Source organism: Ranitomeya imitator, chromosome 4 (genome assembly GCF_032444005.1).
Source record: "Ranitomeya imitator isolate aRanImi1 chromosome 4, aRanImi1.pri, whole genome shotgun sequence".
Taxonomy (NCBI): Eukaryota; Metazoa; Chordata; class Amphibia; order Anura; family Dendrobatidae; genus Ranitomeya; species Ranitomeya imitator.
In genome coordinates this window covers 693,594,720-693,622,104 of record NC_091285.1, presented here as the reverse complement: position 1 = coordinate 693,622,104, position 27,385 = coordinate 693,594,720, and the positions used below count along the sequence as shown (strand labels likewise).

The 27,385-nt window shown below is 43.6% G+C and overlaps 1 protein-coding gene across 1 annotated transcript; it reads right to left on the bottom strand.

Moving 5' to 3' along the window:
- Positions 1-352: 352 nt before the first annotated feature.
- On the bottom strand, positions 353-27,385 carry LOC138674739 (uncharacterized). Its single transcript, XM_069762554.1, has 8 exons — positions 27,269-27,385; positions 21,692-21,813; positions 21,505-21,532; positions 6,121-6,278; positions 5,686-5,835; positions 5,333-5,473; positions 851-1,049; positions 353-393 (listed from the first exon to the last, which is right to left on the bottom strand). The coding sequence occupies exons 1-8, from the start codon at positions 27,285-27,287 to the stop codon at positions 353-355; spliced, it is 858 nt and encodes a 285-aa protein (XP_069618655.1). The 5' UTR covers positions 27,288-27,385.

The window sequence follows — 27,385 nt, the reverse complement described above, 5'->3', positions numbered from 1 at the left end:
TTACAATGTCATGAGCTGTACTTTCTGCCTTTATGACAGAAAGTCCATAAACTATCATCCTGGCTCACAAGAGTCTATGTATTCAGAGTCTTGCTTGATTTTGCTCGTTTTACAACTCGCAGGATTTGATGCAATATAACTTTACTGAATACTTTTAAAAACTTAATTTAAAGGTTAAATGGCTGGAAACAGAGCCGTTCATTTACACAAGCTGTAAACATGTAGACATCTCTAATTCCCTGCAGCTAAACCTTGGAATAAACCAACTCAACAGCCATATAGTAAAAAAAAAATTACAAAACTCAAAAAAGGTTTCTTTCTCTTCATCCTTTGAGCTGGACAAAGCTTTTTTTTAGGCCAGACTTGATTTAGTTAAGATCATAACTCCTAATACTGAAATTTAAGAACATTATATTATCATATTCAAGAGTCACCGAAAATGTTCTGAAAGCCTTGGTGTAAGACGCGCACTTTGGTGAAGTGAAATTAGGACTGGTCGAAAATCATGAGAAAAACAGCTTCAAGAAACTGTGATCATGAAGATCAAAAAAGAGCTACAACTAGTCACAGCCTCCACCGCAATCCCCTCCTCCTCCACCGCAATCCCCTCCTCCTCCACCACAATCCCCTCCTCCTCCACCGCAATCCCCTCCTCCTCCACCACAATCCCCTCCTCCTCCACCACAATCCCCTCCTCCTCCACCACAATCCCCACCTCCTCCACCGCAATCCCCTCCTCCTCCACCGCAATCCCCTCCTCCTCCACCACAATCCCCTCCTCCTCCACCACAATCCCCACCTCCTCCACCATAATCCCCACCTCCTCCACCGCAATCCCCTCCTCCTCCACCGCAATCCCCTCCTCCTCCACCCCCACAATCTCCTCCACCACTTCCCCAGTCTCCTCCTCCTCCACAATCTCCATCGAAGCCTCCATGATCTGAAAATCCACCATGGTCATCGCTAAACAAGAGAACTCCACCTGCATCACTCCACCCACTGTCATAATCTGAGGAGCTGCTGTCAGACGCCTTATCCAGTTGGCATCTCTGTTTAGGAAAAAAACAACATAAAAAGATATGATTAAAACAAGAACATAAAGTATCCGGTGTCAGTGGCATTATCCCGTACCCCAAGTGTCAGTGTCATTATCCTGTACCCCGAGTGTCAGTGTCATTATCCTGTACCCCGTGTGTCAGTGTCATTATCCTGTACCCCGTGTGTCAGTGTCATTATCCTGTACCCCGAGTGTCAGTGTCATGATTCTGTAACCTAAGTGACATGATCCTGTACCCCGCGTGCCATCTTGACAATATCATATACTGCTGTTGTTGGTAGAAGCAGTGACAGTTAATATCGAAGAGTATCTCCCAGTTTAAAAGAACAATACTTCCAAACGTCAGTTCTATTCTATTCTATTGCCTCTCGTACATTGTCTCTCGCACATTGTGTCTCTTGCACAGTCTCTCGCACATTGTCTCTTGCACAGTCTCTCATACAGTGTCTCTCGCACATTGTGTCTATCGCACAGTCTCTCGTACTTTGTCTCTCGCACATTGTGTCTCTGGCACAGTCTCTCGCACAGCCTCTCGCACAATGCGTCTCGCACAGCCTCTCGCACAATGCGTCTCGCACAGTCTCTCGTACATTGTGTGTATCGCACAGTCTCTCGTACATCGTCCCTCACATTGTCTCTCGTACATTGTCTCTTGCATTGTCTCTCGCATATTATCTCTCATACATTGTCTCTCGCACATTGTGTCTCTTGCACAGTCTCTCGCACATTGTCTCTCGCACAAGTCTCTTGCACATTGTCTCTCGCACATTGTGTCTCTTGCACAGTCTCTCGCACATTGTCTCTCGCACAAGTCTCTTGCACATTGTCTCTCGCACATTGTGTCTCTCGCACAGTCTCTTGCACATTGTTTCTCGCACATTGTGTCTCTTGCACAGTCTCTCGCACATTGTCTCTCGAACAGTCTCTTGTACATTGTCTCTCGCACATTGTGTCTCTCGCACAGTCTCTTGCACATTGTTTCTCGCACATTGTGTCTCTTGCACAGTCTCTCGCACATTGTCTCTCCCAGTCTCTCGCACATTGTCGCACATTGCCTCTCGCACAGTCTCTCGTACATTGTCTCTTTCACATTGTGTCTATCGCACAGTCTCTCGTACATTGTCTCTCACACATTGTGTCTCTCGCACAGTCTCTTGCACATTGTTTCTCACACATTGCCTCTCGCACAGTCTCTTGTACATTGTCTCTCGCACATTGTGTCTATCGCACAGTCTCTCGTACATTGTCTCTTGCACATTGTTTCTCGCACATTGTGTCTCTTGCACAGTCTCTCGCACATTGTGTCTCTGGCACAGTCTCTCGCACATTGTGTCTCTTGCATAGTCTCACGCATTGTCTCTCGCATTGTCTCTCGTACATCGTCCCTCACATTGTTTCTCTTGCACAGTCTCTCGCACATTGTCTCTCGCACAAGTCTCTCGTACATTGTGTCTATCGCACAGTCTCTCGTACATTGTCTCTCGCACGTTGTCTCTCGCACATTGTGTCTCTCGCACAGTCTCTGGCACAGTCTCTCGCACATTGTGTCTCTTGCACAGTCTCTCACACATTGTGTCTCTTGCACAGTCTCTCGCACATTGTGTCTCTGGCACAGTCTCTCGCACATTGTGTCTCTCGCACATTGTGTCTCTTGCACAGTCTCTCGTACATTGTCTCTTGCACATTGTCTCTTGCACATTGTCTCTTGCACATTGTGTCTCTTGCACAGTCTCTCGCACATTGTCTCTCGCATAGTCTCTCGCACATTGCCTCTCGCACAGTCTCTCGTACATTATCTCTCGCACATTTTCTCTCACATATTGTCTCTCGTACATTGTCTCTCGCACATTTTCTCTCACATATTGTCTCTCGTACATTGTCTCTCGCACATTTTCTCTCACATATTGTCTCTCGTACATTGTCTCTCGCACATTTTCTCTCACATATTGTCTCTCGTACATTGTCTCTCGCACATTTTCTCTCACATATTGTCTCTCGTACATTATCTCTCGCACATAGTCTCTCGTACATTGTCTCTCTCACTTTATCTCTCGCATATCTCTCGTACATTTTCCCTCACATATTGTCTCTCGCACATTGTCTCTCGTACATTGTCTCTCGCACATTGTCTCTCGCACATTGTCTCTCGTACATTGTCTCTCGCACATTGTCTCTCGCACATTGTCTCTCGCACATTGTCTCTCGCACATTGTCTCTAGCACATTGTCTCTCGTACATTGTCTCTCGTACATTGTCTCTCGCACATTGTCTCTTGCACATTGTCTCTTGTACATTGTCTCTTGTACATTGTCTCTCACACATTGTCTCTCACACATTGTCTCTCACACATTGTCTCTCGTACATTGTCTCTTGCACAGTCTCTCACACATTGTCTCTCGTACATTGTCTCTCACACATTGTCTCTCACACATTGTCTCTCGTACATTGTCTCTCACACATTGTCTCTCACACATTGTCTCTCACACATTGTCTCTTGTACATTGTCTCTTGCACAGTCTCTCGCACATTGTCTCTCACACATTCTCTCACACATTGTCTCTCGTACATTGTCTCTTGCACAGTCTCTCACACATTGTCTCTCACACATTGTCTCTCACACATTGTCTCTCACACATTGTCTCTCACACATTGTCTCTCGTACATTGTCTCTCACACATTGTCTCTCGCACAGTCTCTCACACATTGTCTCTTGTACATTGTCTCTTGTACAGTCTCTCGCACATTGTCTCTCACACATTGTCTCTTGTACATTGTCTCTTGCACATTGTCTCTTGCACATTGTCTCTCGCACATTGTCTCTCGCACATTGTCTCTCGCACATTGTATCTCGTACATTGTCTCTCACACATTGTCTCTCACACATTGTCTCTCGCACATTGTCTCTCGCACATTGTCTCTCGCACATTGTCTCTCGCACATTGTCTCTCGCACATTGTCTCTCACACATTGTCTCTTGTACATTGTCTCTTGCACAGTCTCTCGCACATTGTCTCTCACACATTCTCTCACACATTGTCTCTCACACATTGTCTCTTGTACATTGTCTCTTGCACAGTCTCTCGCACATTGTCTCTCACACATTCTCTCACACATTGTCTCTCACACATTGTCTCTCACACATTGTCTCTTGCACAGTCTCTCGCACATTGTCTCTCACACATTCTCTCACACATTGTCTCTCGTACATTGTCTCTTGCACAGTCTCTCACACATTGTCTCTCACACATTGTCTCTCACACATTGTCTCTCACACATTGTCTCTCGCACATTGTCTCTCACACATTCTCTCACACATTGTCTCTCACACATTGTCTCTCGCACAGTCTCTCACACATTGTCTCTTGTACATTGTCTCTTGTACAGTCTCTCGCACATTGTCTCTCACACATTGTCTCTTGTACATTGTCTCTTGCACAGTCTCTCGCACATTGTCTCTCGCACATTGTCTCTCGCACATTGTATCTCGTACATTGTCTCTCACACATTGTCTCTCACACATTGTCTCTCGCACATTGTCTCTCGCACATTGTCTCTTGCACATTGTCTCTCGCACATTGTCTCTCACACATTGTCTCTCACACATTGTCTCTCGCACATTGTCTCTCGCACATTGTCTCTTGCACATTGTCTCTCGCACATTGTCTCTCACACATTGTCTCTCACACATTGTCTCTCACACATTGTCTCTTGTACATTGTCTCTTGCACAGTCTCTCGCACATTGTCTCTCACACATTCTCTCACACATTGTCTCTCACACATTGTCTCTCACACATTGTCTCTTGCACAGTCTCTCGCACATTGTCTCTCACACATTCTCTCACACATTGTCTCTCGTACATTGTCTCTTGCACAGTCTCTCACACATTGTCTCTCGTACATTGTCTCTCACACATTGTCTCTCACACATTGTCTCTCACACATTGTCTCTCACACATTGTCTCTTGTACATTGTCTCTCACACATTGTCTCTCGCACATTGTATCTCGTACATTGTCTCTCACACATTGTCTCTCACACATTGTCTCTCGCACATTGTCTCTCGCACATTGTCTCTCGCACATTGTCTCTCACACATTGTCTCTCACACATTGTCTCTCACACATTGTCTCTCACACATTGTCTCTCGCACATTGTCTCTTGCACATTGTCTCTCACACATTGTCTCTTGCACATTGTCTCTTGCACCCATCTTTTTTTCCGTTAGGCAGGGAGTTTTGCGTAACCTGGATGCAAATGTTTATCTAGGACTCACCATGTAGAGGAATGCAGACAAAATGAGAGTTTTCAGTGTAGCCTCCATGTCCATTGGGAACTTGAAGATGACTTCGGACGATTTGCTTTTTCCTTTCTTGATTATTTTAGCCACCGGGCAAGACCCATTTACACTGAGTATCTGGGGAAAGCGATATGGACTCAATTGATGAACCAGGATATTCAGGAGAAGTTAACCACATACCCGTACAATAGCCCATGTCTCGGCCTTGATGGACCTCAACATGAATTATACAGCATGATGGATGATGCAACTAAAAGCGAGAGAATCAGCACTACTGACTGAAGAAATCGATTCTATGCTACATGTGTCCTTCAGGTTTTATGTCTCACCTCAATGGTGTTTTCTGAGCCGGATAAGGGCAACTCGGCAGTGAACGCCGGCTCTCCAAACTGCATCTGGATTGAGACACTCATTTTCCGAAAAGAACTTAATATTTGGACAAAACCAATCATGTGCGAAGGGAGAACCATGATATTTAGCTAAAGAATGAGAAGAAATTCTGTTCAAACATTTACATCTTGAGAGAGATTTTGTCTACAGATATTTTTTGCAAATTTTCCCTTGTGATCAGCTGAAATCTGAGGTCCTGGCTCCTAGAACATCCTGAGAAATCGAGCTTTATATGGCAACTATTCACTAGATTTGAGATTATTATTTTAGAAATTAAACACCTTTCTCAAGCTAGAGCATTTGTGTATAGTATTACCCAGATCACCTCCAGGAGTAGGCTTAATGTGGTCTAGGTTGATGTACTTGGAGCTTACGTGAGTGTCTCCTCCGCAGCATCCTTCCCCGGAGTTAGTACGTAATGAAACCACATCTCTCTTTTTAGGATCTTGCAAGATCAGATGGAAGGCTGGTCCACAACACTCTGACTCCCAACGAATCGTGAAGAGAGTTTGCTTCGATCTGGTGAAGAAAGCTGAACGATATTCTCAGTAAGTCTTGGAAATGTGAAGAGCAATTTCTCAAGTGGTTGGCACAATAATGGATGAACATTTGATGGGTTCGGTAGTATGGGAGAAGAAAAAGAGATCTAGTTTTCTCAAGGATCTCCCATCCCGGCCAAAACTAAAGCCCACCTCTTGTTTCTCAACCAACTTTTAAAAAAACCTTTTATCAATATCTTCTTCTACTGCTTCATATTGTCTCAGATTTACAGGTTAGAGAGTAACTGCCATTACTGATAAGATATATTACAAAGTTTGATTCAATTAGTGAAAGTGAACTGTACACTGATAAGGGTCCGCGCCCCTAACAAATGGATATAGATTGTGGCTGGTTTAGCTAATAATCCAAGACATGTTGCAAGACTTGTTAAGAGTCGGAGATTGACTTATTGTGTAGTTACCTCCTATAAGTGACACTAGAGAGATACTTACATTTTATTTCAGGGAAGAGATAATTTGAGTAGTTTTTCCAGTGACGCATTGCCATAAGGCTCCATGCTATAGATTTATTGGTAAAATGGGACCAATCTATAAAGCCATCTCTTCAGAGGGGACGTGTCACCTTCAGTCTGTACCAAAGGGTGGGAGGCGTGACTGTTTTATCCTGGATAAAAAAGGCTTCCCATGTTCTAGTCACGGCAGTCTCACACGTCCAGATAATTCCGGTACCGGAAAAATCGGTACCGGAATTATCCGTGTCCGTGTGCCGGTGCGTTTCTGTGGCACATCAGTGTGGCACACGTGTGCCGCCCGTGTGCCCACTGGGTACCACATGCACCGTGCAGGAGACAGCGCTAAAGTTTAGCGCTGTCCCCTGCATCTGGTGCTGAAGCTGCCATTCATACCTTCTCTGCAGCAGCGTTTGCTGTAGAGAAGATATGAATAATCGTGTTTAAAATAAAGCTCCATGTCCCCACCCCCTGTGCGCCCTCCCCCCCCCCCCCCCCGCTGTTATTAAAATACTCACCCGGCTCCCTCGCTGGCTGGCGCTGCTTCCTGTCCTGGCCGCATCTTCTACTGTATGAGCGGTCACGTGAGGCCGCTCATTTACAGTAATGAATATGCGGCTCCACCCCTATGGGTAATGAGTAGGGCACATGCAAATATGGCCAAATAATTACCCCAAATAGGAAAAAGGAGCACGGCTGTCACCCGTCCTGAGCATAAGAGGGGAACATGCTGCGGCAGCTAGAAGGTGATCCAGACAGAAGGCTCACAAAATATAGAGACAATATAGCAAGAACTGGGCAGCCAGCAAGTGAAGGGCAACAGAGGGTGACAGCCGTGCTCCTTTTTCCTATTTGGGGTAATTATTTGGCCATATTTGCATGTGCCCTACTCATTACATACCAGGAGGACTAAGCTGAAGCCTGACAGGGTTTTGCTATTGACAGATATATCTTTTGTTGATCGGGACAGGGCGGCTTTGCCAGTAATTATTTGTGTATACTATTTCATTATCTGCCATATTTGATGCATGTTTTCCACTACTATATGGAAGTATTGTGTGTTGGGCACACGTATATGGAGGGAGTTTTGTGTGTATGGTTTTAATTGTTTTTATATGTTACCAATAAAGCTTGTGTGACTTATTATAACTTTTGGTGGTGTGCATACATTATAGTGGCTTTTCTTTTCTTGTTTATTATTTTCTCTACAGCAAACGCTGCTGCAGGGAAGATATGAATCGCGGCTTCAGCACCAGTGGGGGGGGACAGCGCTTACAGTAGCGCTGTCTCCTGCACGGCACACGGACGTGTTTTACACGGACCCATTGACTTTAATGGGTCCGTGTAATCCGTGCGCTCCCACGAACACTGACATGTCTCAGTGTTTGGCTTATGGAGACACGGTCCGCAAAAAATCAATGACATCTGCACAGATGCATTGATTTCACTGTGTCTATGTGTGTCAGTGGCTCCGGTACGCAAGGAAACTGTCACCTCACATAGCGGAGCCACTGACGTGTGAAACCGGCCTTATGAATATTGTGTGTTTTTGTGACAGGCCTAAATGCTATAGTAATGGGAGACATATTTTCAAAGTAGTGACAAAAAGATGAACATAACGCATTTACTTACATTACTGTGCGGTCTGTGCATCATCCCCAAATTAATACTGGGCAGGTGGACAAAGTTGTATATGTCATGTCTTCTATCTATAGAAAGCTAAAATCATGATGTGAAATATGGCATTAAGGCTGGTTTCACATTTGCGGATGGAGGTGCTGTGTACATCCTCCGTGAAGCTCTGCCTACGTCGACATGCGGCGTGCATACCCTATCTTTACCATTAGGTACACAGGCCATGCCGATGTATGCGGATGCCTCCACATGTGTTGTTTTGATGGTACAGAGATTGCACCAAAATGCAACTCGTTGCATTTGGCGAAGGTTGCCGCACTGTCAAAACGACACATGCGGAGGCATCCACATACATCGGCATGGCCTGTGTACCTAATGGTAAAGATAGGGTACACACGCCGCATGCCGATGTAGGCGGATCTGACCGGAGGAGGAGCGGCATGGGGCGAAGCTTCACGGAGGACTACGCAGCCCTCCGCAGCACCTCCATCAGCAAATATGAAACCAGCATAATATCTCCAGCCTAGAATCTCTGAGGGGCAGATATCCTTAAGATTGGGGATCCTATAATTTGGGGTTGCCTGAGCCGCATCCCATTGACCAGCCCCATCTAAGGTCACTAAGGAGAGGTATGTGGACGTGACTCTTATCTGATCAAAACAGATTTTGAATTATTGTCATTGTTCAGTGCTGGGACATACAACTCGCTGTAGTTTTCTACCATTTCCAAAATGAAGAGCTCCCATTTGCAAAGTTTGGCACTATTTCCATGTGAAATAAGGTCTAGTATATTTCTGTTGTTATCCCTTTTTATTTTATGTGATTGTATATACTGTAATGTTTTGTCACTTTTGTATATTTATCAACACTGCCTACTTTTCAGATTAAATATATAAAACTTAATAGCTTTGTTCCTCTTGCTCTATAAACCACACCCCTGAAGCCTCGTCAGGCCGTTTGTTACCAGAAATGGGTGTCCAATGGGGCTGTAAAAACGATTGGTTGTGGCAGACAATTTTGCAGAGCTTGACGGTGACCGTACAGAAGTATGTACAATATATACACTGCTCAAAAAAATAAAGGGAACACTAAAATACCACATCCTAGATATCTCTGAATGAAATATTCCAGTTGCAAATTTTTATTCATTGTATAGTGGAATGTGTTCAGAACAATAAAACATAACAATTATAAATGTAAATCAAAATGAATATCCCATGGAGTTCTGTATTTGGAATGATACTCAAAATCAAAGTGGAAAATCAAATTACAGGCTGATCCAACTTCAGTGGAAATGCCTCAAGACAAGGAAAAGATGCTCAGTATTGTGTGTGGCCTCCATGTGCCTGTATGACCATCCTACTGTACAACGCCGGGGCATGCTCCTGATGAGGCGGCGGATCTCCTGAGGGATCTCCTCCCAGACCTGGACTAAAGCATCCGCCAACTCCTGGACAGTCTGTGGTGCAACATGATGTTATTGGATGGAGTGAGACATGATGTCCCAGATGTGCTCAATCGGATTTAGGTCTGGGAACGGGCGGGCCAGTCCATAGCTTCAATGCCTTCATCTTGCAGGAACTGCTGACACAATCCAGCCACATGAGGTCCTGTATTAGGAGGAACAAGGGCCAACCACACCAGCATATGGTCTCACAAGGGGCCTGGGGATCTCATCTCAGTACCTAATGGCAGTCAGGCTACCTCTGGCGAGCACATGGAGGGCTGTGCGGCCCTCCAAAGAAATGCCACCCCAGAACATTACAGACCCACTGCCAAACCGCTCATGCTGAAGGATGTTGCAGGCATCAGATCGCTCTCCATGGCGTCTCCAGACTCTGTCACGCCTGTCACATGTGCTCAGTGTGAACCTGCTTTCATCTGTGAAGAGCACAGGGTGCCAGTGGCAAATTTGCCAATCCTGGTGTTCTGTGGCAAGTGCCAAGCATCCTGCACGGTGTTGGGCTGTGAGCACAACCCCCATCTGTGGATGTCAGGCACTCAGACCATCCTCATGGAGTCAGTTTCTAACTGTTTGTGCAGACACATGCACATTTATGGCCTGCTGGAGGTCATTTTGCAGGGCTCTGGCAGTGCTCCTCCTGTTCCTCCTTGCACAAGGGTGGAGGTAGCGGTCCTGCTGCTGAGTTGTTGCCCTCCTAAGGCCCCCTCCACGTCTCCTGGTGTACTGGCCTGTTGTCATGGGGGTATTGGGTAGACTAAAGCTGATTACCCAGGCCCCTGCGATATCCCTCAGACTAGGGAAAACCCTGTCTGTCCCTCTCCCAGAATTTACACTGATGGTGTGCTTGTCTGGGCTGCCAGGCCTGACCCTGACTCCTGTTTCAGCCCTATGCTGAAACCTCCACCCGCCACCCAGTGATAAGACCACACACCAACCTACACAGAAAGTACAGACAGGGAAGACTAAACACGCACCTCGCCGCAGACACACAGGAAAACACTATAATGTGCACAGGGCAAAAATAAACACAAATATAGGAAGGAGAAATATGACAACGGATAATACACCACCAGATACGATACTTCAACTCCTAGACCACCACTCCAGACCGAGATCATCAGGCACAGGACACAAGCTATAATCGGCGACGCCCAAAGTCCAGAATTACTATTTAAAGGCCACGGGCGTGACCCAGCCTCCAACCAGATTACCAGCCAGATTAACCCTGGATAACCTGGATAAAATCTAGCCGGCGCCACTGAGCGTATAGTGGACAAATGCGGAATTACCGCTGTCTGTCGGACGCCCTAGTGTGAACAGCGTCCGACATGACACCTGTCTCCTGGTAGCGCCTCCAGCCTCTGGACACTATGCTGACAGACATAGCAAACCTTCTTGCCACAGCTCTCACTGATGTGCCATCATGGATGAGCTGCACTACCTGAGCAACTTGTGTGGGTTGTAGAGTCCGTCTCATGCTACGAGTGTGAAATCACAACCAACATTCAAAAGTGACCAAAACATCAGCCAGAAAGCATTGGTACTGAGATGTGGTCTGTTGTCCCCACCTGCAGAACCACTCCTTTGTTGAGAGTGTCTTGATAATTGCCAATAATTTCCATCTGTTTATTCCATTTGCACAACAGCATGTGAAATTGATTGTCAATCAGTGTTGCTTCCAAAGTGGACAGTTTGCTTTCACAGAAGTTTGATTTACTTGGAGTTATATTCTGTTGTTTAAGTGTTCCCTTTATTTTTTGAGCAGTGTATACATTGACTGGAAAGTCATCAATAACCAACCTGGTAGAGAAAGCAGTTGTGACCTCGTCCATCAATCATCAGTCAATTGTGTGATTGTCATGATGATTGGGGACAGTGGAGTACTTGTTCGTGAAAAATTGGTGGCAGCGGTGGGATATGTGCGTGATCTTTTGGCTGTTCCCTGACACTCCATCAGAGACAACAATCCCCAGAAAGTGGAGTTCTGGGCATCGGATTTATGAGACAAAACTCTACTCCACTCTAATGAAGAGTAAACTCCCTGAAACAGGCATCTGCCATGGCTAACGAATTCTAGGCCAACTACTTTATCGTTTTTTTTTTTCATTCTGGGATAGAGATAATTTGCGGTTTAAATGTGTCCACCCCAGTAGAGATGAGCAAATTAATGCTAAACAAATCAAAAGAATTTCCCAAAATTTGTGTATTAAGGCAAATCCAAGTATTGACTAATCCTCTTTACAAAAATTGTAATCACTTTTCCCATCCTGTCACGTTTCCTCTATAAGCTCCGGTCACCAGGCATCTTTTATCACCACATCCTGACATCCTCTGCCTGTACAAGGCACCAAAAAGTCATGTCATCCCCCAGCAGTGTCATGAGGTGCGTCATCGTGACGTCACAACGTTTGTGTGGAGGGGCTGAAGATGTCGGGACGTAGTGAGAGCAAAGACTGGAGAGGCGTGTGGGCTGAGCAGCTGCACAGGTTAGAGACAGGGGAGTATAATTCTTTTTCTTCTTACTTTTTTATGCTCTTGGTTCTGGTGAGACCCCTGAGATTAATGAGATTTTTTTGATTTGCAGTGAATAAATTTAAAGTGCATCGAATTTTCTTCCCAAATTGGAGCAGATCTAAAAAATCGAATTTCATCAAATTCGCTCATTGCTGCCTGCTAGACCCATCCTGGTTTATGACCGACTACCTTCCCGACCCTGGCAAAGTGTGACTGACAATAGCAGTGATGTCACATCAACAACACTGCAGACAATCGCTTGTTTAGAGCTGTTGCGCTCAATGATTAGCTGCAACTCTGATGATTTGACATAAACGTCAGAGTTACATAATAGTCAGCTCATGGGCTCGCTCACACAAGCATACTCCTAAAGTGTCAAATACTACTCGGACCAAATGTCACAGGTTTACCGCAACCAACAGGAGGCAGAAGACCGCAGCATTCGATTTATCCTACTCCTGCGCTGATTAGCACTTCACCTTCATATTAAATAGTTCAGGATTATTTTAGCAGTGCAGGGGTTAATCTGCTCAGTTGAGCGCTCCTGGAAGCTTTCCTGCATTAAGGCTCTCAGCTGTTCACTGTTAGCCATTCCCATCTCCTATATAATCTGGGCCCTAGCTTTCACTCATTGTCAGAGCTAGCTTTATGCTGCATGGTTGGAGTTTGTAGGTGGTTATTATTGGAGAAGGCGTTTGGTGGATTTTCTGTGACAGTTGCTAGGTTTTGGGTGTGTGCTAGTTCCCCTCCTTCTCCTGCTATGGTTTAAGCCTATCTTCCACACCCTGTTGCATTTCTCTCTCATATGTGCTTGTGTATTTGTATGTTTGGTATATTACCTTGTTAGTCTGGTTGGTGTACGATGGTAGACTACTACTCCCCGCTTCCGTGGATGGGGGAAGGGTACAAACTGAGGGTGAATTCAGGACCAAAGGCAAGATACGTGGCCCCGGTGTCTTCACCATCAGCTGTAATCCAGGAAACAGGGCGAGCTAGGGTGCCCCTAGCATTAGGGACAGGGAAGGAGCCCCTGGTGTCGGGACACCCCACAAAGGGTTGTGACGCCAAAGTTAATCAATAGGGCAATGCTGACACCCGATTGTTTTGCCACACCAATCCAATGGCACACACCCATTCAAATCAATAGGTGCATGGAAATCAACAGACTGCATTCGGATGAAATCCATTCGCCATCTTCTCCTCACCTGTTCTAAGATTCTTCCATCCAAGAGAATCAGATCACACTAAGATGACAGATCAAAGTTGAATCAAGCCTAAAGAAGAATGTTTTCTGAAATGGGATAACAACTTTATTTTCAATGCAAAATGTTTTTTAAAAAATGCACTTAATACTTTTTTTAAGTACTTTTTTAACATATTATTATACATTTTTATAGCGCCATTTATTCCATGGCACTTTACATGTGAAAAGGGGGCAAATATAGACAAATACAATTAAACATGAGCAGAAAAACAAGGCATACAGGTACATAAGGAGGGAGGAGCCCACCCGCGAGGGCTCACATTATTATAAAAGATAATAATAATAATTAAAATTATTATTATTATTATTATTATTATTAATGGTCACATTCGTTTTATCAAACTTTGCATAAATCTGTAATCCAGATAAATATAAAAAACTTTGCAATATATATTATCAGAGCCACTTATGAGCCAATTGTTCTCTTTCCCGGAGGCGTGAATTTACTCTAAAAAAGTGCTAAATCTGGACTGTTACCACCCTGAGGAATCAGATTACAGCTGCCTATTGAAGTCTATTGAGAGTGAGAACGGCAGAGTCAGACAGCGAGGCAAAGGCACAGGACTGCTGCTTTCTAGTGTTTTATTTCACCTCACTGATCAGTACGGACAAGCTTTATTCCTCATGTACACATACATGACAATTTATATTGAAAGATTACCTGAAATGAAAGGTATACTCTAACCCCTTTCCAACGGTGAGCATAATAGTACGCCCATGTCAGACTCCCTCTGTTTGGAGCGGGCTCCGGCACTGAGCCCGCACCTTTCCAGGCACATAACTGCTGATCTATACAGCGGACATGTGCCCACAACAGCTGTGGGTGGAATCGCAATCAACCCGTGGCTGTTAACTAGTTATATGCCGCTGTCAATCTCTGGCAGCAGCATTAACCCCTTTATGACATCAGACGTACTCTCCTGTCGAGGTGGGGTGGGCCCGCATGACCACCGACAGGATAGTACGTCATAAGCGATTATCACAGCTGACATCCGGCACTATGTGCCAGGAGCAGTCACGGACCGCTCCCGACACATTAACCCCCGGAACACTGCGATCAAACATGATAGCAGCGTTCCCGCGGCATAGGAATGCATCGCACAGGGAGGGGGTTTCCCTGAGACCCTCGGAACAACACGATGTGATTGCGTTGTTCAGAGCGTCTCCTCTGTCCTCCTCCCTGTAGGCCCCGGATCCAAGATGGCCTCGGGGGGCCTTCCGGGTCCTGCAGGAAGGTAGCTTGCAAGCGCCTGCTGAGAGCAGGCGCCGGCAAGCCTCCTGCAGTGCCTGTCAGATCGCTGATCTGACAGTGCTGTGCAAAGTGTCAGATCAGCGATCTAACACTGTACAGTGATGTCCCACCCTGGGACAAAGTAAAAAAGTAAAAAAAAAAAAAATTAACATGTGTAAAAAAAAGTAAAAAAATAAAAATTCCTAAATAAAAAAAATATATATATTATTCCAATAAATATATTTATTTATGTATATATATAAAAAAACAATAAAAGTACACATACTTAAAATTGCCGCATCTGTAACGACCCGACCTATAAAACTGCAATCTAGTTAACCCCTTCAGTAAACACCATAAAAAAATTTAAAAAATGAGGCAAAAAACAATGCTTTACCATCATACCGCTGAACAAAAAGCGGAATGACACACGATCAAAAAGACATATATAAATAAACATGGTACCGCTGAAAATGTCATCTTGTCCCTCAAAAAACAAGCCACCATACAGCATCATCAGCAAAAAAATAAAAAAGTTATAGCCCTCAGAATAAAGCGATGCAAAAATAATAATTTTTTCTATAAAATAGATGTTATTGTTTACTAGATGGTGGCTCGATTCTAACGCATTGGGTATTCTAGAATGCACAGCCACGTAGTGTATAACACAGCCCATGTAGCATATAGCACAGCCACGTAGTATATAACACAGCCCACATAGTATATAGCACAGCCCACATAGTATATAGCACAGCCCACATAGTATATAGCCCTGCCCACGTAGTATATAACACAGCCCACGTAGTATATAGCATAGCCACGTAGTATATAGCATAGCAACGCTGTATATTGCACAGCCATGTAGTATATAACACAGCCCACATACTAGATAACACAGCCCACATAGTATATAGCACAGTCACGTCGTATATAACAGCCCACGTAGTATATAGCATAGCCACGTAGTATATAACACAGCCCACACAGTATATAACACAGGCAACACAGTATATAACACAGGTCATGTAGTATATAACACAGCCCACGTAATATATAACACAGCCCACGTAGTATATAACACAGCCACATAGTATATAATACAGCCCACATAGTATATAACACAGCCACGTAGTATATAACACAGCCCACATAGTATATAGCATAGCCACGTAGTATATTGCACAGCCACGTAGTATATTGCACAGACACATAGTATATTGCACAGCCACGTAGTATATAACACAGCCCACGCAGTATATACCACAGGCCACGTAGTATATAACACAGGCCACGTACACGTAATATGTAACATAGCCCACGGATCCAGCCACGGCCTTTACCGATGCTCCTCGTGACGCTCCATTCCCAGAAAATGCCTAGCGGCAATAACCCGTGATCATGTAGCGGTCTCGCGAGACCACCACGTGATCTCGGGGCATTGCCGCAATGCATTCTTGGGACCGGAGCGCGAGGAGCGGGAAAGGCTGCGGCGGACTTCGGAAGGTGAGAATATAATGTTTTGTTTTTTTATTATTATTGTTAACATTATTTCTTTTTTTATATTGATGCTGCATAGGCAGCATCAATAGTAACAAGTTGGTCCGGGATGGTCGCTGATTGGTCGCAGCCGGCCGGGCGCGACCAATCAGTGAAGCGGTGTTTAAATCCCGCGCCATAACCCGTGATTACGCACTGGTCTCGCGAGACCGCTAAGTCATCTGGGTAATTTCGCAATGCATCTTTGGGAACAGAAGCTGCTGAGAGCATCGTGAGGCGACGGAAGGTGAGAATAGCACTTTTTTTTTTTATTATTATTATTATTTTTAACATTATATCTTTTTACTATTGATACTGCATAGCCAGCATCAATAGTAAAAAGTTGGTCCGGGATGGGGCACTGACTAGAGGAGAGTAGGGAGGGGCCAATTTGTGGCCAGACTAAGACTGTCGCTGATTGGTCGCGGCCTGCTGGCCGCGACCAATCAGCAATGCGGGATTTCCGTTACAGACATACAGACAGACGGAAGTACCCGTTAGACAATTATATATATAGAAAAGCGCCAAAAAATATAAAAAATTATATAAATGAGGTATCACTGTAATCGTACTGACCCAAAGAATAAAACTGCTTTATCAATTTTACCAAACGTGGAACGGTATAAATGCCCCCCCCCCCAAAAAAAAAAAAAAAAATAGAAAGAAATGTATGAATTGTTGTTTTTTGTTCATTCTGCCTAACAAAAATCGGAATAAAAGCGATCAAAAAATGTCATGTGCCCGAAAATGGTACCAGTAAAAACATCAACTCGTACTGCAAAAAACAAGGCCTCACATGTGGACCAAAATATGGAAAAAATTTAGCTTTCAAAATGTGGTAATGCAAAAAATATTTTTTGCAATAAAAAGCGTCTTTTAGTGTGTGATAGCTGCCAAACATAAAAACCCGCTATAAATAGTAAATAAAAAAAAAACCTTTATCACCGCCTTAGTTAGGGAAAAATAATAAAATAAAAGCATGTATTTATTTCCATTTTCCCATTAGGGTTAGGGTTGGGGCTAAAGTTAGGGTTAAGGTTAGGGTTAGGGCTAAAGTTAGGGTTGGGGCTAGAGTTGGAGTTAGGGTTTGGATTACATTTATGGTTGGGTTAGGGGTGTAGTTAGGGTTATGGTTGGGGTTGAGATTAGGGTTAGGGGAGTATTGGGGTTAGGGGTGGGTTGGGATTGGGGTTAGGGGTGTGCTCGGGTTAGGGTTGTGGTTAAGGTTGGGATTAGGGGTGTGTTGTGGTTAGGGGTGTGTTGGGGTTAGGGGTGTGTTGCGGTTAGGGTTGGAGATAGAATTGGGGGGTTTCCACTGTTTAGGCACATCAGGGGCTCTGAAAACGCAACATGACGTCTGATCTCAATTCCATCCAATTCTGCATTGAAAAAGTCAAACAGTGCTCCTTCCCTTCCGAGCTCTGCTGTACGCCCAAACAGTGGTTTACCCCCACATATGGGGTATCAGCATACTCAGGACAAATTGGACAACAACGTTTGTGGTCCAATTTCTCCTGTTACCCTTGGGAAAATAAAAATTTGGGGGCTAAAAAATCATTTTTGTGGGAAAAATTATTTTTTATTTTCACGGCTCTGCGTTATAAACTTTTGTGAAACACTTGGAGGTTCAAAGTTCTCACAACACATCTAGATAAGTTCCTTGGGGGGGTCTAGTTTCCAATATGGGGTCACTTGTGGGGGGTTTCTACTGTTTAGGTACATTAGGGGCTCTGCAAACACAATGTGAAGCCCGCAGACCATTCCATTAAAGTCTGCATTCCAAAACGCCACTTCTTCCCTTCAGAGCTTTGCCATGTGCCCAAACAGTAGTTTTCTCCCACATATGGGGTATCAGCGCACTCAGAACAAATTGCACAACAACTTTTGGGGTCCAATTTCTCCAGATACCCTTGGGAAAATACAAAATTGAGGGCTAAAAGATCATTTTTGTGGAAAAAAAATATTTTTTAATTTTCACGGCTCTACATTATATACTTTAGTGAAACAAATGGGGGTTCAAAGTGCAGACCACACATCTAGATAAGTTCCTTAGGTGGTCTACTTTCCAAAATGGTGTCACTTGTGGAGGGTTTCCACTGTTTAGGCACATCAGGGGCTCTCCAAACGTGACATGGTGTCCTATCTCAATTCCAGCCAATTTTGCATTGAAAAGTCAAATGGTGCTCCTTCCCTTCCGAGCTGTGCCATGCGACCAAACAGTGGTTTACCCCCACATATGGGGTATCAGCGTACTCAGGACAAATTGTGGAATAACTTTTGGGGTCCAATTTCTCCTGCTACCGTTGGTAAAATAAAACAAATTGGATCTGAAGTAATTTTTTTGTGAAAAAAAGTTGAAGGCTCATTTTTTTTAAACATTCCAAAAATTCTTGTGAAGCTCCCGAAGGGTTAATAAACTTCTTAAATGTGGTTTTGAGCACCTTGAGGGGTGCAGTTTTTAGAATGGTGTCACTTTTTGCTATTAGACCCCTCAAAGTGACTTCAAATGTGATGTGGTAAAAAAATGGTGTTGTAAAAATGAGAAATCGCTGGTCAAATTTTAACCCTTATAACTCCATAACAAAAAAAAAATTGGTACCAAAATTGTGCTGATGTAAAGTAGACATGTGGGAAATGTTACTTATTAAGTATTTTGTGTGACTTATCTCTGTGATTTAAGGGCTTGAAAATTTAAATTTGGAAAATTGCGCAATTTTCAAAATTTTCGCAAAATTTCCTTTTTTTTCACAAATATATGCAAGTAATATCAAATAAATTTTACCACTGTCATGAAGTACAATATCTCTCGAGAAAACAATGTCAGAATCATCGGGATCCGTTGAAGCGTTCCAGAGTTATAACCTCATAAAGGGACAGTGGTCAGAATTGTCAAAATCGTAACATGCAAACCACTCTTGGGGGTAAAGGGGTTAAACTCCCGCTTACCAGAAGCGCGTTGTAAATCCCGCCCATCGGTGACCCCGTCACAAGATCGTGCGTCACCTATGGGTCAGCAAGACAACCAGAGGTCTCCAGCAGACCTCTATGGTTGTCATTGCCAGACTGCTAAAAGCGCCACCCGTGGCATTTCTGCTACACGGAGGTGATCTGACAGCTGCAGCTTCTAGCCTCCTATGGACACTATTGAAGCATGCAAAAAGTGAAAAAAAGTTTATAAAAATATTTAAAAAAAATTAAAAAACTGTTGAAATCACCCACCTTTCGCCCCATTCAAAATAAACCAATAAAAAAATAAAGTATACACATATTTGGTATCACAGTGTTCAGAATTGTCCGATCAATAAAAATAAATTTAACCCAATCACTAAATGGCGTAACGAGAAAAAAAGTCAAAGTGCCCAAATTAAGTTTTTTTGGTCGCTGCTACATTGCAATAAAATGGAACAACGGGCGCTCTAAGGCTATGTTCACACATAGCGTCGGGTCCCTGCGGGTTTTCCTGCAGCGGATTTGATAAATCTGCAGGGCAAACCCGCTGCGGTTATCCCTGCAGATTTATCACGTTTTGTCCTGCGGGTTCCACTGCGGGATTTTACTCCTACTATTGATGCTGCATATGCAGCATCAATAGTAATGTTAAAAATAATAAAATCATGATATACTCACCCTCTGAAGTCCCGATCTCCTCGGCGCTGCAGGCGGCGGTCCGGTTCCAAAGATGCTGTGCGACCAGGACCTTCGTGATGTCACGGTCATGTGACCGCGATGTCACCACAGGTCCTGGTCGCATAGCAAACCTGAGACCGGACGGCCGCGTACAGCGCTGAGAGGTGAGTATAGCTTATTTTTTATTTTAATTCTCTTTTTTTTTACCCACAAATATGGTTCCCGGGGCCTGGAGGAGAGTCTCCTCTCCTCCACCCCGGGTACCACCCGCACATTATTCGCTTACTTCCCGCATGGTGTCACAGCCCCATGCGGGAAGTAAGCAGATCAATGTATTCCTATGGGTGCCGAATTGCTGCGATCCTGCACAAAGAAGTGACATGCTGCGGGTTGTAAACCGCTGCGTTCCCGCACGGTTTTTCCCGCAGCATGTGCACAGCGGTTTGCGGTTTCCATAGGGTTTACAGGTTACTGTAAACGCTATGGAAACTGCTGCGGACCCGCAACTGCAAAATCGCCGCAGTTCCGCGGTAAAAACCGCAAAGTGTGAACATGGCCTAAAGATCGTATCTGCACCAAAATTGTATCAATAAAAACATCAGTTCAGTGCTCAAAAACAAAGCCCTCACTCAGCTCCAGATCACAAAAAATTGAGACGCTACAGGTTTTTTCTTTTTTTTTTTTTAAACAAATTTTTGATTTTTTTTTTCACCACTTAAAAAAGAACCGATACATGTTTGATGTCTGTGAACTCGTAATGACCTGGAGAATCATAATGGCAGGTCATATTTAGCATATTTAGGAATTTTTTTCCCATTTTCCAGATCACGATATGTTAAAACGAATGGTGTTCTTCAAAAGTACAACTCGTCCCACAAGAAACAAGCCGTCGCATGGCCATATTGACCAAAAAATAAAAAAGTTATAGCTCTGGGAATAAGGGGAGCAAAAAACAAAAAGGAAAACACCTCTGGTCGTGAAGGGCTTGACGCTGTGTCTAGGTAGAGGATGTGTAATAATTCACTTTAAGGAGCTTTTCCGGGACTTTGGGGATCTTTTTGCTACAGGGCTCAGAACTTACCAGCAGGTCCCTGCCCGTTCTATCCTGCGATGATCTTTTCTGGCTCAGGCGGCGATTTCCCCAGCTTCCTTTGACCTCATGCTGTTCTCTTACGTTCTGTTGAGAGGACATCACTGCCAACGTCATGCTATTTGACAGCTAGCTCCCAGCAGTTAGGCAGTGATGCCCTATCAACAGAGCAGACGAGAAAAGAAGGAGCTGCTCTGTCAACATTGACGTCATCAGAAACGGGAGAATTACTGCCTGAGCTGGAAAAAGATGGGCATCGGGCAGGACAGGCAGGAAGTTACCAACTACCTTCCAGTAATTTCTGTGGCCAATAGCAAAAAAAGAAAAAAATACCTTGATAACCCCTTCAAGGGGCAGTGATAATGGCCTTATGATTGCACCTCTCACCTTTTTTATGCAGGGTGACCTCTTCTACCTAGAGGTAAAGAAACAGATGAATTATTGGCCAAGCCATTAATGAAGAAAAGTAATCCACACCCCAACATGACAATGTATATTCTTGGCCATATTCCACCATTATATTGTATATGAGGCCATTAACCTACAGCCTTCAATGATTTGGATGATCTCCTACCTCTACAAGACACTTGAGTCCCGGGGGCACCACCGCCCGAGGGTTGTACAGCTGGAGGGAGCATGCGTCCTGCCATTCAGGTTGGGTCTGGACAGGAGTAGAGTGATTGTTCCGAGGTTGTCCTGCATGAAGCATCACATACAGAAAGGTACATCGGGTCATAAACACAAGATATGAAGCTCTGGACACAATCTAGAGAGGCCCGAGAGCGAAAGCTTTAATGCTGGAGCTGATAGAGTTGAAGGAAGAGCCAAGGCATGATGTCTCGACCCCCAGCCATCTCTTGGACTGTTGGCATCACCACCAAGGTCACCATCAGGGCATCATTACCCTTACTGGTGTATGGGGACCTGAAATTCCTAGTGGCAGCCCTGATCACCACACTTAATGTCATTTTGGAAAAGGTGGTTGGTAATTGGGGAATGTGTCGGTAGGGGCTGGGTCGGGCCGACAACAAAAGACAATGCATTGTATTTACTTGTCCGATTGTCAGCTTCTCTACAGTTTTAAAATGGCAGATGCCAAGGAGCAGTACAACTAATCAGCCTCTCCCCAGCCTACACTGGCTGATAACAGATAACAATAGATAGAATGTATCTGTCCTTAAGTTAACCCTCGTCTGTCCAGCCTAAAACTGCTGATGCCAAGGAGCAAAAGACTGTCTTCTCCAAGCCTACAGTGTGCTCCTCCAGCCCTGAACATGCTCAAAGCAGAGAACAATGCATTGTCCTATAGTCAGATTCTCAAACAATAGAGAAGCAACTGTATTATATGATTATTACCAAATTCTACAACCTTAACGATTACAACACTTGTCTATGCTTAACCCCGGAAATGCTGTGGTATGCCAGTTAATTATGAAACCTCATTTGTGTTGTGTGAAATGTCACGTGTGTGAGAATGGAAAGAGGCACAAGAGTCACATGTGAGCAGTAATTTGGTAATAAGGAAACTGTACGGCTGTCCTTTATACAGAAAACCTAAAGAGATTAAGTGTATTATCAGTTGGTGTGCATGCAATGTGTAGGCGCACGTTCACACTGGCCACTAAACCCAAAATAAAAACATAATAAGCAAACACCCTGCAGTAAATAAATAAGCAATAGAGCATGAAAATAACATACGGTATTTAGTTAACATAATTTTGATAAAAAAAATGTAAAAGCAATCCCACCACGTCAAGGTGACCAAACTCAGGATGGTCCTAACCTCTAGTATTAAAACCTTACCATTTGTCAGGTGACATACATGTGGATAAGGACTGAACCTGGCTCATGGACAACCAGCCATGGGGAACAACATGAATGTAATGTCCAGCTCAAAGAAAAGGCAGGTCACACCTTTGTTTGCATAGACTGCAAAGAAACTGAAATTTAAAAAAAGCCTAACTAAATAAACAGGAATGGGCGTCCATTAGTCCTTCTCAGCCCTTATCCACATATATTGTCACTTGACAAATGGTAAGATTTTAATACTAGAGTTTAGGACCATCTCAAATTTGGTCACCTTGACGTGGTGGGATGGCTTTTACATTTTTTTAAATCAAAATCATGTTAACTAAGCACTCCATATTATTTTCATGCACTACTGCAGTTTATTTATTTACTCCAAGGTATTTGCTTATTATGATTTTATCTTGGGTTTTGTCCGTCTTTTATACAGATCTGCCATTGTGGTGTAATAATACAGGGGCAAGTCACCGGCAAGAAAGCCCATAACCATAAAATATGACAATAATCCTTGAAAATATGCCCTCCACCCAAGAGAGGAGACATGAGGATGAACCCCCACCCCTACAGATCAGACAGCAATGGTATAGCCCATAAAAACGTCATCGATGTACCTGATAAGACAATCCACTGAAAACAAAGTCCACATCTCGGACAAATTATTCTGTTAAGGGGAATGTCCACATCCAGGAAGAATTAATCTATTAAGGGCAATGTCCACCTCCCACACAAAATATTCTGTAAAGGAGAACGTCCACATTCCGGACAAATTATTCTATTAAGGACAATATTCACCTACTGAACAATTGAAATAATAGATGGAGATGCCTCCTCTGTTGGCAAAAGTTCTATCTTAGCTCAAGTTGCTGTTTGTAGATAAGTTGTCACTGATCAGAGGTGTGCACAGGGGTAAAACCATGTAAACACAGGAGATCTGAGCTGCGGTCTTAATTTACACTGGATAGCATTATATAAGATGTAATTTAAGATGAATTCCTAGGCAGTATGGCGAAACGGGCGAGGGGGGTGAGAAGAGACGATGATAACTAACAGAACGGAAGAAAGAAGGCTGGCACACACACTCTAAGAACTAGAAGTCCCAAATCACTCACATGTTTCTTGACCTGCTGCCATCTTAATGGTAATGCTTGGTGGTAAAGTCCACACACTATACCAAAGATCAAAATGTCACGGCACCGTCGCTGCTAAGATGTTGCATTACACAAAGCAGCCAATCAGCCATACGCTTATGCAAAATGTTCTTGTGCCGTTTATGAAATCAAAGACATTTCCTACATGTCTTGGTGAGTGCCAGGGCTTTCTGAACATTGGTAAAGACTAACAAATGATGTCACAGCCTTCCCTTCATTGTACTTGCTGCTGCTGGTAGTGAGAAACACATATCAGCTCTGTACAGGCAGCGGTTTCTCCTTCTCTAGACTTTTATATGCTGCTGTGTCCTATTCCTGTAGATTCACTATTTACATGCAGCTGTCCCCTACTCTTGCTGCTTAACTCTTTAAAATGGAGCTATGCTCTAAACTTACAAATTCATCTTTTTATGCAGCCATGTTCTATTCCTGTAGATTCACCCTTTATATGCAGCTATGTCCTATTCTTATACTGTAGATTCACCCTTTATATGCAGCTATGCTCTATTCTTATAGAGTCACCCTTTATATACAGATATGCCCTACTCTTGCAGATTCACCCTTTATATGCAGCTATGCCCTATTCTTATAGATTCACCCTTTATATGCAGATATGCCCTACTCTTGCAGATTCACCCTTTATATGCAGCTATGTTCTATTCCTGTAGATTCACCTTTATATGCAGCTATGCCCTATTCTTATAGATTCACCTTTTTATGCAGCTATGCCCTATTCTTATAGATTCACCCTTTTATGCTGCTATGCCCTATTCTTGCAGATTCACCCTTTATATGCAGCTATGTCATATTCCTGTAGATTCACCCTTTACATGCAGCTATGCCCTATTCTTATAGATTCACCCTTTATATGCAGCTATGCCATATTCTTATAGATTCACCCTTTTTATGCAGCTATGTCCTATTCTTTCAGATTCACCCTTCTATGCAGAACGTAGAGACATTTTATTACATAAATTATATATGTCTATTTTCTGTATGATGTAAGGTTCAGGCACCTGGGGATGAGGGAATGTCACCTGGTTTGTGTTGCACTGATTTGCTGCCCACTGGGATGCATACAGTAGATGAACTAATTCACTATTTTTTTACTTTTTTGGCTGTATTCATGAGAAAGATGTGTCAGTTGATTCTCCGAAATATTCTATGGACCAGAGACTTAACAAAATGGCAAATTAATGTCTCCAACTAAGTCCTGATGATCTGGGCTCAAGGCTCCATTTACCATTCAGATTATGTGAATCCTCTCCTCCCTCACAGCTGGCATTTGCCAGAGATGAGCATCTCACAAGATTTTGGGCTCCATTTGGTAAAGTGGCAATAAAATGTACATCCTTGTAAGACTGAGGGAAATCATCAGATTTACTAACGACATATGAAGTATTTGAAAAACATTTATAACTTTACTATTCATATTTTTTTGTGTTTTTTTTAGCAGAACTCTCTTTAAAGAGGACCCGTCGCCCGTCGTTCTATTTTTGTTTTCTTTAATTAAAAGTACACTGGAATAAAAAAAAAAAAGTAATATATTTTATTAGAGAAATCTGTCCTCCTCTTTGACTCCTCTTTGATCATTCATTCTCAAATTCTTCAGGTAAAACATATCTTCAGTGAATACAGATTTCCCTATTCCTGAGATAGGAGATGGCAGTTGGTGCTCATAAAGTTCTATGGAGAAGTGTAACTGCTGTTTCATGAGAACTCACAGTGGAATATCTGTGCCTTTAGCTTCTCCGCCATAGAATTTTAAAAGCACCAACTGTCCTATCTCATTAGATACAGTCCAATTTTGCTCCAGAAAAAGTGGGATGAGAGTCATGTGTTTTTCATGCGCGTACAATCCGATTTTTAACCCCCTACACCCGACTGACATCGATTTACATGCAAATGCGATCCGATTGCAATGCGATTTTAACATGATCTTTTACATAGTTATTCTCAGTAATTTATACATAAGATCCCCAGAAATTTTCTTAACCAGCAGAGGGAAAGCGGACAGCTTGGGGCAGATGTCTGGGAAGGGGGTAATACCCCGGAGCTTCCCAGGTTATTAGGATCAGCTCACAGATGTATACTTAGCCTTTCCTGGTTAAAATTGACGTAGGGTCCCCCTATAATTAATAACCAGCAAAGGTTAGGCAGGCAGCAGCGGGTTTATGATAATCGGCTATGAAGGGGCCATTGATATTGGCCCCCTTCCAGACTGAAAACATCAGCTCTCAGCCGCTCCAGAAATGGCGCATCCATTAGATGCGCCAAATCTGTCACTTAGCCTCACTCTTCCCACTTGCCCTGTAGAGGTGGTAAGAGGGGTGATGGTTGGAGCATTGATGTCACCTTTGTATTGTCAGCTGACATCAAGTCTATAAGACACCCCCATTACTATTACCACCTTCCCAGGCTATACACGTCTGCCCCAGCTGTCGGCTTTCCCTCTGCTGCTTAATAAAATGTTGGGGGAATCACACGCCATTTTTTTTTTCACAGATTTATTAATTAAATCCATGTACAGTAAGCTGCGCACACACTGCACTAATTATATGTGTCACTGACATCTTCATATCTATCTATTATATGTGTATACATCTATCCTGTCGGGGGAATCGCTGTGATTCTACTGTACGCGGCAGATGAAATGACGGTTTTTCAAGGACATCGCTGATGGCACTCGCTTGGTCCGATTGTTGTGAGATTTTTTTCTCGCCCCCATTGACTTCCATTGCTGATTTCGATACGATTGTCACATACAATCGCAGCGTGCTAGGAGTTTTTTCCAGTCTAATCATGATTCGATTAGAACGCACAATGATAGAATAACATTGGTCCGAATGCAATTTTAATCGCAAGTGGGAATGAGCCCTAATGATGAAAATCTGTCTGCAATGACTGCACATTTTATATAGAGTGTAAATGACCAGTCCAGGGAGAGAAAGAAGATTATTCTGATAAATTATATTACAAAGTTAAAATCACGTCTACTCCCTAAGGGATACAAGGCAGATCCCGTGTGATGGAGTAGACGGGGTTAATATCATTAGTAACAAGGCGTGGTACATATTCTTTCCAGATTCTCCAGCCATCATTGTCATGCTGCTAATTTTAGCTGGACCATTGCTGGAAATGATGCTCATTGGGTAAGTAGCAAGTGACCCGGTATGTGAAGGGAAATAGCTACTTACCTGCTGAATGTGGATCCATATGAAGATGCTGCTCACGGACCTGTTTACGGTTGAGAAGTTGTAGAGCTCGGAGCTAATGCTGCATTACAGGTTGCTCTTACCCCTCCCTGAGGAGAG